This window comes from Ursus maritimus, unplaced genomic scaffold (genome assembly GCF_017311325.1).
Source record: "Ursus maritimus isolate PB19 unplaced genomic scaffold, ASM1731132v1 scaffold_1, whole genome shotgun sequence".
NCBI classification, from domain to species: Eukaryota; Metazoa; Chordata; class Mammalia; order Carnivora; family Ursidae; genus Ursus; species Ursus maritimus.
Window position 1 is genome coordinate 38,243,599 of NW_024423343.1, and position 14,207 is coordinate 38,257,805.

The 14,207-nt window shown below is 36.5% G+C and overlaps 1 protein-coding gene across 1 annotated transcript in view; it reads left to right on the plus strand.

The window, feature by feature from the left end:
• Positions 1 to 14,207, plus strand: part of DNAH7 (dynein axonemal heavy chain 7) — a 250,895-nt gene that overhangs the window by 45,292 nt on the left and 191,396 nt on the right. Inside the window, exons 15-18 of the mRNA XM_040636571.1 lie at positions 2,793 to 3,017; positions 5,349 to 5,495; positions 7,254 to 7,939; positions 9,895 to 10,081. Coding sequence (XP_040492505.1) covers positions 2,793 to 3,017; positions 5,349 to 5,495; positions 7,254 to 7,939; positions 9,895 to 10,081 — 1,245 coding nt within the window. The remainder of the gene's footprint in view (positions 1 to 2,792; positions 3,018 to 5,348; positions 5,496 to 7,253; positions 7,940 to 9,894; positions 10,082 to 14,207) is intronic.

Here is a 14,207-nt window from a genome sequence, read left to right on the forward strand (position 1 = left end):
GGTTTCACGGCTCCCCGCTTCGTACCTCAATACTCAGCGCTGGAGATGTTCATTTGTAGAGATCCAGATGTATCTTCCTGTGTCTCAGGCTGGTTCCGTGGTTGTTTAGGCTGGTCTGGTACCTATCCAGCTCGACTCGAGGGACCGGCTGAAAAAGCCGCCATCTTACTCCTCTGCCATCTTAACTCCTCCCCTATGTACATTCTTTAAATTAGTCATTTAAAGAAAAGTTTTCTAAATCATTAGAACCAACTTTAGATATCAGCCTTTAACTAAAAGAATTCTATTTTCTTTAAAGTATTTGTACTTGGATTGGGGTTGTTAGCATGTGAATTTGTGTGTGTGTGTGTGTGTGTGTGTGTTTGATATACACATCTGTATGTGGTCTCTTTTAGAAGATGTTTATATTTTATATTAGTTGTTATAGGATGTCAAGTGATGTTTCAATCATGGATGATAACATAGCTGGTGAATTCCATAACTGTATATTCCTTTGGAAAAATAAATATGGAGTATGAAGAGTATCATTTATTTACCCTCCTAGCTATGACTGGAAATATTTACAAATTTGGAGTTATTTAGTGTGAATTTCTATTGTTCATAGCAACCTCTAACAGAATTAATAGGATTCATTAGCTGGTATTTAAAATAACTCTGCATCTTGGGGCGCCTGGGTGGCTCAGTCGTTAAGCGTCTGCCTTCGGCTCAGGGCGTGATCCCAGCGTTATGGGATCGAGCCCCACATCAGGCTCCTCCGCTATGAGCCTGCTTCTTCCTCTCCCACTCCCCCTGCTTGTGTTCCCTCTCTCACTGGCTGTCTCTATCTCTGTCAAATAAATAAAGAATCTTTAAAAAAAAAAAAAAATATTTCCACATCTTAAAAAAGTTTAGTCACATAAGGGCAAAATAACTTCTCAATTTATTCAATACCAAAATCAGTCATTTATTATCAGTTGGGGAGTAAAAATCCAGTCGTTTGACTACACAGAAATCTGATTAACCAGATTATTAAAATATATTTTCAGTTAGACATTTTGTTACTTGTGGAAACCACCATGGTTCCCATCTTATTTCTTTGTATTTGTAACATAATATTTAGTCTTGTTAGAATGACATATTAATGGAAGACTTTTAGACAGTGTTGGGTTTTTTCTTTTTAATTAGAAAAGTAAAATTTTAAACAATATGGGATTGTACAAAGTAAAAAGCAGAAGTTCATCTTTTTCCATAATTCCTTTCTTTAAAGTAATGATTTGTTTTAGTGTGAATTCTCCTCTTTCCAAACATATATACAGTATTAAGTATAAATAACACTAGAGAGAGAGATGAAGAGAGAAAGCCAAAGAAATGAAGATTAAATAGACTTTTAAAAACATTAAAAAAAAAAAAAAGAAGCATTTACTTCATAGCCAGGGAGGTGCAGGGTATACACTAGGGAAGGTTAGTATAAGTAGTTACAAGTAATTGCCAGTCTTCTCATTTTTCAATGGGGAAGCAGGTTTCCTTCAACATTTATATTATTCAGATATATAAATGAACATGTATCAAAAGATCTTTGAGAGAGCTCTGCGCATATCTGCACATATACCTGCGTACGTGTCTGCGTGTACTCGTGCACACATACACACACACATACACACACATGCATTCACCACCATCCCCCACAGATTTGTTTTTGCAAAAACAGAATCATTACTCTGCTGCAAGTTACCTTATTCACTTAACAATATACCTTCTTCGTATTTCTTCTAGGTAACAAGGAATCCTAGTTTTTTCCAAGATCAATAGCTAATTACTCTAATACAATTTATTAGATGATCTGTCATTTCACTCCTGATTTTAAATGCATCATTTCAACACTAAATTTCCACATGTACATGGATCTAGTTCTGATCTCTGTTCCTCTCCCTCCTCTATTCATGGGACAGGACAAGAACTGACACACACTCTCTCTCTCTCTCTCTCTCTCTCTGATGTTTTCATATTTGGCTTGTCTCTATCATTTTTTTCATGATTATCCTTGCTACTCTTAAGTATTATTTCAGACACTTTCAGAATTATGATGAATTTTGTTTTTTAAAATGCCATTGCAATTTTGATTGAAATTGCATTGGTTTTATAGACTTACTGGAGGAGAATTTACATCTTGAGAATATTAACACTTTAACATATGCTTCCACATTTATTCAGAATTTTTTAAATGTCCTTCAATAAAGTATTATAGTTTTCCTCATACAGATTTAGCCATACTTCTTGTTAAATTTGACTATAGCTGTATTTTAGTTTTTGTAATTAAGGAAAGTATAGCCCTGGTGTCTGCTGCAAGTTTGCAATTTCACGTTTGTTACGGTGGTTCAACTAACACTTGTCTCCCCCAACAAGTCTATGAGGGCAAAGCACTGGTCTGTTGGTTGTCACAGTGAATTGCCAGCACCTGGCAAAGTGTCAGGCACTGGAGGTGGGGCACTAGTAGGTGACCCAAATGCTACTGTGAAAGAATAGATGATATTACCCTGCTTCATCTCTCCCAGAAACCCATAGCATTCTACTCTGGTTTTTCAGTGCTTCTTATGTGATGTTTAGTGTTTTCTATTTTTTCCCACTGCTGTTATGTAGAGGTGCTTGGGACTGATGACAAGTAAACTGTGCTGCGGTCTCCTATCTTGAACCAAAAAGTCTACACTTCTAAAAGTCTGCATATTCATGCATCTTTATGCAAAGTGTTTCCATGGCCTGTGTTTTGACTTGAACTGTTCCTTAAAGTGCCATTTGCAATTTTTGTCTTCCTGCAGGCTTATATTCAGAAAGTAGAGACAACTGACATGGTTGAACTGGGCCAGAGATTGGTGGATTCTAAAAACTGCCTCGCCTTCCTCATTGAGTGCACAAACTTTTCCCCAGCAGACATCAGGCTGAATAATAATGTGTTCCAGTGGTATGGAAGAATGGACGAAATTTTTGATGAGCACAGGAAAATCATCAAAGATAAAACAGAACAATATCAAGACGGTCTTAAGGTTGGGCATAATAGATATTTTAAATTATTTTCATTTTCTGGAAATGCTTAAGTTTCACCTTACATGGCATCATCAGCTCCTCTGTTTCACAGGTCAGTTAAGCTTTCTCGTGCCATCAATTTTAGCAGCAGATGGCCATACTGGCTCAATATGGTATCATTTCTTGACTTTCCAAGGGTCAAAAATTCTAATATATTGCCCACAAATGACCATTAATAAAAATAGTGTTTATCTTATACAGTTTATAGTACTCTTTTGAGTTATTTTTATTGTTTAACATCAAAGCTCTCTCAGTGAAGTGTGCCTTCACACACTGCAACTCACCTAAGGATTGCTCCCAGCGTCCTCCCTTGAACATGCGATAACTCTCACCTTTTTTGGTTCCCTACGTGTAAGATTGTTTGGGATTTTCCCCCTCATCTACTTGTCCAGCCTCATCTTCTACCTCCTCTACTGCTTGTTCTTGACTTTTCAGTAACCCTGAGCAACTTTTAGATCCCTGGCCTCCTACACCTCTCCTCTCTTGCACATTCTCTCCATTTGCTGGCAAGCACACCCCTGGCCCACTCACGTGCTTGTCTCTCTCGTGTGCTCCATTGACTCTCAGAATTCCTCTCGGCAGACCTCAATTCTGCTGCTTCTCTGCTCCCACGACACTTTTAACACATCTCCCCTGGACTAACCACCCGGTCATGATGTTATCATTGTCCAGTGCATCTCCCCGATAGACAGTCAGCTCTTTGATAGCAGTCTTGTTTCATTTGTTCCTTTTCTCCCTTTATACCCATGGGCCAGTGAGGTGCCCGACACACAGAAATGGTGTGAGCACTCCATAGCTATTGTCTGAATAAATGATTTCATATTTTCAGTTTCATTTTACAGATGAAGAGGCTGTGGTTCCCAAAGTGAAGAGACTTGTGCCAGGTCAGCCAGGAGACATGTCCCTTGATAGCAAATCACATTACAGCAAATATGGTTAATTGGCAGAACATGTTGTTTGGAGAATAGTTCATAGGCTTAGCCAAAAACCTTTATTTTAAGCTGTAGGCTGTTTCTGTTGTACATTTAGGCCGTTTCAGAATTTTTTTTAAACCTGTAAAAAGCAGGGCACCTGGGTGGCTCAGTCAGTTGGGTGTCTGCCATTGGCTTGGGTCATGATCCCAGGGTCCTGGGATAGAGTCCACATTGGGCTCCCTGCTTGGTGGGGAGCATACTTCTCCCTCTGCCTGCTGCTCCCTGTTTGTGCGTGCTCCCTCTCTCTCTCTCTCTCTCTCTCTCTCAAATAAATAAAGTTTTGGGAAAAAAAAATCATGAATAGTAAATATTAGACACAGAGGTTATAACAGATTCTTAGAAATCTGTTAGGTGGCCCAGAATTTTCTATACTTTACTGTAAAGTATACTATTCTACAAACTTCTCATAGTGTTGATGAATTTCATCTTCTCATTTTCCTTCCCCCAATGGGCCAGAGCAATAAATTTTCCATGAACTAAAGACAGAAAGCAGCCTAGATAATCCATAAAATATAAAATATATTTTTGAATAACCCAGATTTGACTTTTGAATATTTTATTAAGAGTTATTTTTTTAGAGCCATTTAATTTGAAATGCCTTACCAATGACAATTTTGTAATGAGCTTTTCTCATTAAACACATACACACACACACACACACACACACACACACACACACACACACCTGTTTTATATTGGAGGGCCAGAGTTTTTAGATTTTAAAATCCAGATATATTTATCTTGCACTTTTCCTGTGAAGAGAGTCCATAGGACAAGAAAAATAACCTTGGAGTATTTTGTGTAAACAATTGAAAATTGAAAAGATACTGTATATCAGAACAGAATTAAAGAAAGTCTATTTTTTCCCCCCAGTTGTTTGTAAAAATGCCATGGCTTTCTTTATAGTCTTTAAAAAAACTGGAGCTTTCTTTCAGCCCCATACTTGATTATTATGAATTTAAAAAAATGCTTATAAATCATTTGTTAGCACACATTCTTTAGCATACTAAAGAATAATACCATTGTTTAACCCATTCTTATTTTACTGGTTAGAATTTCTTAAATTCATGGAACAAAGTTAACTTTATCTAATTTCTGAATTATAGGAATCTTAATTCATTAATTTTAAATCCTGACTCTTAAAAATTCTGCATGTTTTAGATCCTCGTCCTCTTCTAGATGATTCCTCTCTTTATATCTTACCAGTGACAAAATAGAATAATAATTCTGATAATCTTTACAAATATTTAAACTTTTTTGCGACGCCTAAGGGTTTTACCTTTAAAAAACCCTAACAACAAATGTTGTTTGTACTAGTTACGGTGTGAACGGTTTGTGGAGGAATTGGAGAGTTATGCTAAACAGGCAGAAGAATTCTACTCCTTTGGAGACCTGCAGGATGTACAACGATACCTGAAAAAGGCTCAAACACTGAATGGAAAGTTGGACTTAGCAGCAGACAAGGTATAATTTTAGAGTTCTTAAGAGGAAGAATTAGTCCAAAAGAAAAAGCATTGAGTTTGAATTGTATATTCACCTTTTAAAAATAGATCCAAATGAAAGTTCAGCTGCCTTTAAGGGACAATATAAATGGTGCAAATATCACTATACTATAAAACTAAAACTAACGTAACTGGGTACGTTAACTATACTGAAATTAAAGCTTTTAAAAAATAATAAATGGCAAAAATAGATCTTATAGACATGCTTCAAGGAGAAGCAGCATTGCTTTTTTCTTTTGGTAGTTATTTCAGTGGCCTTCATCTTTTACTTAAGATAGAGTGATATTTCCATCTGCTTATTTTTTATTTTGCGTCATATAATCGTTTCCATCATGTGCTAGTGCCCGCTTATTCGGTAGTTTGCCCATCTTCATAGAAGACAGTATAGATTTGGCGGCTGTGTTTTTAAATTAGGCCTATTATCTTCTTCCATCGAGCAACCTTGTTCCCAGTATTGCTATGTCAGAACTTGGCTTTCTCATTAGAAGAAGCTGGAGGTGGAAAAGCCATACCCTTTGCCAAAGAAGTTGCTTGAGATTTTTAATTGTATTTTTTATAAAAAGGGGAAATATGAAAACAGACCATGTTATGATGCTTTCCCGTTTTTCTTACATCAAAATTTTAGTATCTTATTAGTTCCAGTAATTAGTTTATAATAGTCACAAAAGTGTGAACACATGTTGAGAAAACAGAAATTGTAGGTTTTAGAATTCTGTAGCACTGAAATTTTGGGTAACCCGCATAATTTATATACCTAACTCACACTTTTCAGTTCTATAGATTTCTCCTCTAAAGTACCCACATCCTCACATATAAGGTACCCATATCCCATATGGTACCCATAAAGTACCCATATCCTCACTACTAAACAAAGAGGAAATGAATGCTTTCTTTGCCTTTTTTTTTTTTTTTTAAAGATTGTATCTATTTGAGAGAGAGTGAGCACGAGGAGCGGGGGTGGGGGGAAGCACAGGGAGAGGGAGAAGCCGATTCTCCACTGAGCAGGGAATGCAATGCTGGGCTCCATCCCAGGACCCCGAGATCATGACCTGAACTGAAGGCAGACGCTTAACTGACTGAGCCACCCAGTGCCCCTTCTCTGCCTCTTTTTACCCTTCACACACATTTTCAAGACCCAGCTCTGGTTGCATCTTCTCTATGTAAGCTTCTATTCACCATGAGCTCTTGCCTCTGAGTGATAGCGTTTTTAGTATATACTCTTCATGTATATTAAAGAGCTACTGCTCTAAGACACCTCTTCTATTGCCTTATATTATTGTTCAACGATTGCAATTTAACTTTCTGCATATGCATGTCTGTCTCCTGAGCTGAAATACTACCTCCTTAGTGTTGGTATTTTGCAATATAATACTTTTTTCTCTATTTTCCACAGTATCTGATGTAATACTGTGTGTATTAAAAGTACTTAAGTTCTTGCTAATTAATAAATGATGGTATAACCTCAATATACCTGGATGGGCAAAGACTTCTTTACATATATATCATGACTATTTTAACTTAACCAGATACTATTCTTTGGAAAATGTAATCAAAAAGAAATAGGATAGATTACTGCTCAGTAATTCTGGATTATGGCTTAATTTCAGTTTAACTTTAGGGCTAAGTGAGGAGTTGGGGGTCACATTTGATAAAAATATTTTTTTAATTAATGTTATATCATTCACTTCTAGAATAATATATCTTATACCTGTCATTCCAGATTGAACAATTTAACTCTGAAGAAGAGGCGTTTGGTTGGATACCATCAATATATCCTCAACGTAAAAAAATTCAAGATGGTTTGAACCCTTACCTTCGTCTCTATGAAACTGCTGTTGAATTTAGCAACAAATACCGAGGTTGGACTGAAGGACCGTATCATAAGGTGAATCCAGACCAAGTAGAAACAGATGTTGGAAATTACTGGAGAGGACTGTATAAGCTGGAAAAAACCTTCCACGATTCTCCAAATGCATTGGCAATGACAAAAAAAGTAAGAGCAAAGGTAGAAGATTTCAAGCAGCACATTCCTCTCATTCAAGTGATCTGTAATCCTGGTTTGCGCCCCAGACACTGGGAGGCCATGTCCAACATTGTTGGCTTCCCACTGCAGCCAGCAGATGACTCCACTGTCTTCACTTTTTTAGACATGGATTTGGAACCATATTTAGATAGTTTTGAAGGTATTAGTGAAGCAGCTAGCAAAGAATATGCTCTTGAAAAGTCCATGGACAAGATGACTAATGAGTGGGATGCAATGGAATTTGTCATTCTTCCTTATAGAGAAAGCGGGACATTTATTTTGTCATCAGTTGATGAAATTCAGATGTTGTTGGATGACCACATTATTAAAACACAAACTATGCGAGGCTCTCCTTTCATTAAGCCTTATGAAAAACAAATAAGGTAAAGTAATATTTATATGATGATGTTTATGCCATGTTACCAAAATTATCACTTGTATGTAATATACAGTTCTTTTTGAAAGTTGATTCTGCACTTCATTCTTAATATTTTAAATAGTTGATTGGAAGGAGTGATAACCTCCTTTACATTTGGAATAGTACTTATTCCTTTGCTATCATCTATAATCATAACAAAGGTAGTGGACAATCAGCCTCCAGATATTCATTTTTATTGCCAGTCTGATCTTATACATTTGACTCAAAAATAATTTCACATCTCTGCACATAGCTCATAGAACATATAAACTATGAAACTGAAGATAATGTCATTTTCCAAATACACTGATTAGGTTATTGTAGATGATCCTTGAAGACTTATTGTAATTTTCACTTCCGTGCCTGAAGGATGGTTAGGTAAGTGCAGAAGTAGGAATAGTATGACTCTAGTCTGGAGTTTCAGGCATCTGGCAAAGATCATTAAATTAAATCCTTATCCTGTCTGGGTTTTTTTCAATTTTTGTAATTTGTATGAAGTAGTTTATATTTACCTTAAAAAAGAGATTGTATCCAAATCAGACTACCATCTTCAATGAGAATTTATACGACAAGGGAAAGCTAACTGCTTGGCTTATTAATTGGTTATTGGTTATTGATTTTCCTGAACTTGAGTATGCTCTGGCATTGGCCCAGTCAGTCAGCTTGCTCTGCCTCCTATCTTGCTCCAATGTGCTCATCAAGAGTAGTTTTTTTAACTACTCTGAACGTGGTATAACTGGATTCTATTTTTAAGCACTATCGTGAGATCAGTAGTTGGAAATTTTGTGTGTCAGGGATTAGATGGAGAAAGAGGAAGAACGACAGGAGGCAGAGGCATTTGTTTCTTCTTGTGAAAAGAGGTTAAACAAATTCACTGATACATGTTGAAGGGATTTTAGAAAAGTGTTTGAAAATGCCTGGTGACTTTTAGAACTTCTATTTATAGGGCTTGGTTTTAACAGTCTAAAATTACAGATCATTAATTATAAATGATGAGTAATGTATTAATCTACGCATAAAGCTATCCCATCTCTAAGGTCTGTTGCCATTGACTGATCATTCTTCTCAATGGCTATGTTATCTCTTGTAGCATAGTGATTGCAGTGATGTGGGTTCAAGTGTGGCTCTATCATTTATTAGCTGGGTGAACTTCAACCTGGTACTTCTCTCTATGTGTCTTAGTCTCCCCATTGGTAAACAGATATACTGGACCTTAAAGAATTATGGTGAGGAGGGAGCAAATACATACTGAGACCTTAGAATTGTGGTTATAAAATAGTTTATAGTGTAATTATAATACTTGAGGAAATCTTGTCATTATTTTTGTTCTCCATATTTAGAAATGAACTGATCACTATTGTAGATTAAAAACGCTTCCTTCTCATGAATGACACACTATTATATTTTAGATTATGTAGATTTTTCTTTAAATACCAGTTGGATCTTATGAATTGAAATATTGTATTCTGGAAATAAAGTTTTTATGGGCTCAAAATTTTTTAAAAAAGAAGAATGTTAAAGGAAATGAATCTTGGAAGTAACTACCTTTCCTAAGAAGTTCAGAGTGCCCTTCACTGAGAACATCATTACTGTCTCCAGAATCTCATTTCTCAGTTTGTACCCTCCAGCCACGGAATTGATTTGCAGAAAGGCTTATTACTATGGCAGACACAGACACCAGACCATTTGTAGATAGGTATATCTGAACATGTATATCCCCATAAACATAAATGTTGGTGCTATTATTTTAAAACAGATTTTGTAGGACAAATGTAGTGATTTACCGTCAAATGAAGGTAGAGGAATGGAATGGGAATAGCAGCACTGCATACAAGATTGACAGTCCCAGGCATGGTTTTGAGTTTTGTCATCTGAAACGTTGCTTGATTTGCTGTTGAACCACTGTGTTTTGCTTCTCAGAGAATGGGAGAGCAAGCTCCTGCTGCTTCAGGAAATTCTGGATGAATGGCTCAAAGTCCAAGCCACATGGCTCTACTTGGAGCCTATTTTCAGTTCTCCAGACATTATGTCTCAAATGCCTGAGGAAGGAAGACGATTTACAACTGTGGATAAGACCTGGAGAGATATAATGAAAAGTGTTGTACAAGTAGGTGAAAATCTCTGAGAATGTCATTATTTGGTTGAAGTGACAAGATTTTTGTTTTCAAAACAATCCAAATAAGTCCTTTTCTTTTTCCCCACATATGTTCCCTTTTCAGATATTATTTTAGAATTCCAGGAGGAAGAAATATCAAAACCGACTAGGTATTTTGTCCTGACTACTTCTTGAGGTCTAAAGTAATTTGCGTCATTTAATGACATGTGGTTCTATTAGTGGTTCCTGCTGGATGATCTGGCAAGAAGACACTGTACGCAGCACTTACGTCCCCATCTATTCTATACCCCCCTTGCTATGGGCTCCACCACCACTGAAATGCACTATAGTGGAAACACGCCAGCATGCCACTCGATCAATAGTGGTTTCTCTTTAGGCATCTAAAAACAGATGAGTTGCAAAGATAAATTTAAAGAGACCAATAAACATAAACAAAGTTCAATCAATCAAAACACAGATACTCAACTGACAAGTTAAGAAAAGAATTTGGTTCCCAAACTTGTAACACGTTTTGAAAAAGATATGATTTTTGTTCAATTCAAAAGACATTTATTGCCCACAAAGCATGATTTGTATGTTACTGGGAAATTGACATTAAAATAGAAGAAATAATGTACATTCTTTAAATTAGTCATTTAAAGAAAAGTTTTCTAAATCATTAGAACCAACTTTTAGATATCAGCTCTTAACTAAAAGAATTCTATTTTCTCTTTAAAGTATTTGTACTTGGATTGGGGTTGTTAGCATGTGAATTTGTGTGTGTGTGTGTGTGTGTGTTTGAGTTATACACATCTGTATGTGGTCTCTTTTAGAAGATGTTTATATTTTATATTAGTTGTTATAGGATGTCAAGTGATGTTTCAATCATGGATGATAACATAGCTGCGAATCTTATAACCTATATTCCTTTGAAAATAAATATGGAGTATTTAGCTATCATTTATTTACCTCCTAGCTATGACTGGAAATATTTACAAATTTGGAGTTATTTATGTGAATTTCTATTGTTCATAGCAACCTCTAACAGAATTATTAGGATTCATTAGCTGGTATTTTAAAATAACTCTGCATCTTGGGGCGCCTGGGTGGCTGCAGTGTGCAGCGCCTGCCTCCGGCAAGGGCGTGATCCCAGCGTTGCGGATCAGAGCCCATCATCGGGCTCCCTCCGCATGAGAACCTGCTGTCTTCCTCTCCCACTCCCCTGCTTGTGTTCCTCTCTCTGTTTGCTGGTCTGCACTCTCTGTCCACATAAAATAAAAATAAATCTTTAAAAAAAAATATTTCCACATCTTAAAAAGTTAGTCACATATGGCAAAAATAATCTCTCAATTTATTCAATACCAAAAAATCAGTCATTTATTATCAGTTGGGGAGAGTAAAATCCAGTCGTTTGATCTACACAGAAATCTGATTAACCAGATTATTAAAATATATTTTCAGTTAGACATTTTGTTACTTGTGGAAACCACCATGGTTCCCATCTTATTTCTTTGTATTTGTAACATAATATTTAGTCTTGTTAGAATGACATATTGTGGAAGACTTTTAGACAGTGTTGGGTTTTTTTCTTTTTAATTAGAAAGTAAAATTTTAAACAATATGGGATTGTACAAAGTAAAAAGCAGAAGTTCATCTTTTCCATAATTCCTTCTTTAAAGTAATGATTTGTTTTAGTGTGAATTCTCCCTCTTCCAAACATATATACAGTATTAAGTATAAATAACACTAGAGAGAGAGATGAAGAGAGAAAAAGTCAAAGAAATGAAGATTAAATAGACTTTTAAAAACATTAAAAAAAAAAAAAGAAGCATTTACTCATAGCCAGGGAGGTGCAGGGTATACACTAGGGAAGGTTGGGTATAAGTAGTTACAAGTAATTGCCAGTCTTCTCATTTTTCAATGGGGAAGCAGAGCTTCAACATTTATATTATTCAGATATATAAATGAACATGTATCAAAAGATCTTGGAGAGAGCTCTGCGCATATCTGCACATATAGCTACAGACGTGTCTGCGTGTACTCGTGCACACATACACACATATACACACACATGCATTCACCACCATCCCCCACAGATTTCAGCTTTTTGCAAAAAAAACAGAATCATTACTCTGCTGCAAGTTACCTTTATTCACTAACAATATACCTTCTTCGTATTTTTCTAGGTAACAAGGAATCCTAGTTTTTTCCCAAGATCAATAGCTAATTACTCTAATACACTTATTAGATGATCTGTCATTTCACTCTGATTTTAAATGCATCATTTCAACAATTAAATTTCCACATGTACATGGATCTAGTTCTGACTCTGTTCCTCTCCCTCCTATTCATGGGACAGGACAAGAACTGACACACACTCTCTCTCTCTCTCTCTCTGATGTTTTCATATCATTTGTCTCTATCATTTTTTTCATGATTATCCTTGCTACCTCTAAGTATTATTTCAGACACTTTCAGAATTATGATGAATTTTGTTTTTTAAATGCCATTGCAATTTTGATTGAAATTGCATTGGTTTTATAGACTTACTGGAGGAGAATTTTACATCTTGAGAATAAGCTAATACTTAACATATGCTTCCTCCACATTTATTCAGAATTTTTTTAAATGTCCTTCTAATAAAGTATTATAGTTTTCCTCATACAGATTTAGCCACTTCTTGTTAAATTGGACTATAGCTGTATTTTAGTTTTTGTAATTAAGGAAAGTATAGCCCTGGTGTCTGCTGCAAGTTTGCAATTTCACGTTTGTTACGGTTCAACTAACACTTGTCTCCCCCAACAAGTCTATGAGGGCAAAGCACTGGTCTGTTGGTTGCTCATTAGTGAATTGCCAGCACCTGGCAAAGTGTCAGGCACTGGAGGCACTAGTAGTGACCCAAATGCTACTGTGAAAGAATAGATGATATTACCCCTGCTTCATTTCTCCCAGAAACCCATAGCATTCTACTCTGGTTTTTCAGTGCTTTTATGTGATGCTTAAAGTTTTTTATTTTTCCCACTGCTGTTATGTGGTGAGGTGCTTGGGACTGATGACAAGTAAACTGTGCTGCGGTCTCCTATCTTGAACCAAAAGTCTACACTTCTAAAAGTCTGCATATTCATGCACTTTATGCAAAGTGTTTCCATGGCCTGTGTTTTGACTTGAACTGTTCTTCTTAAAGTGCCATTTGTAATTTTTGTCTTCCCAGGCTTATATTCAGAAAGTAGAGACAACTGACATGGTTGAACTGGGCCAGAGATTGGTGGATTCTAAAACTGCCTCGCTCTTCCTCATTGAGTGCACAAACTTTTCCCCAGCAGACATCAGGGCTGAATAATAATGTGTTCCAGTGGTATGGAAGAATGGACGAAATTTTTGATGAGCACAGGAAAATCATCAAAAGATAAAAACAGAACAATATCGTTAGACGGTTCGAAGGTTGGGCACAATAGATATTTTAAATTATTTTCATTTTCTGAAAATGCTTAGTTTCCACCTACATGGCATCATCAGCTCCCTCTGTTTCACAGGTCAGTTAAGCTCTTCTGTGCCATCAATTTTAGCAGCAGATGGCCATACTACTTAATATGGTATCATTTCTTGATTCTCTCCAAGGGTCAAAAATTCTAATATATTGCCCACAAATGACCATTAATAAAAATAGTGTTTATCTTATACAGTTTATAGTACTCTTTTGAGTTATTTTATTGTTTAACATCAAAGCTCTTCTCAGTGAAGTGTGCCTTCACACACTGCAACTCACCCAAGGATTGCTCCTAGCGTCCCTCCCTTGAACATGCGATAACTCTCACCTTTTTGGTTCTCACGTGTAAGATTGTTTGGGATTTTCCCCTCATCTACTTGTCCAGCCTCATCTTCTACCTCCTCTACTGCTTGTTCTTGACTTTCAGTAACCCTGAGCAACTTTTTAGATCCCTGGCCTCCTACACTTCTCCTCTCTTGCACATTCTCTCCATTTGCTGGCAAGCACACCCTTCTTGGGCCCACTCACGTGCTTGTCTCTCTCGTGCTCCATTGACTCGTGAATTCCTCTCGGCAGACCCTCAATCCTGCTGCTTCTGCTCCCCACCATTACTTTTAACACATCTCCTTGACTAACCACCCGGTCATGATG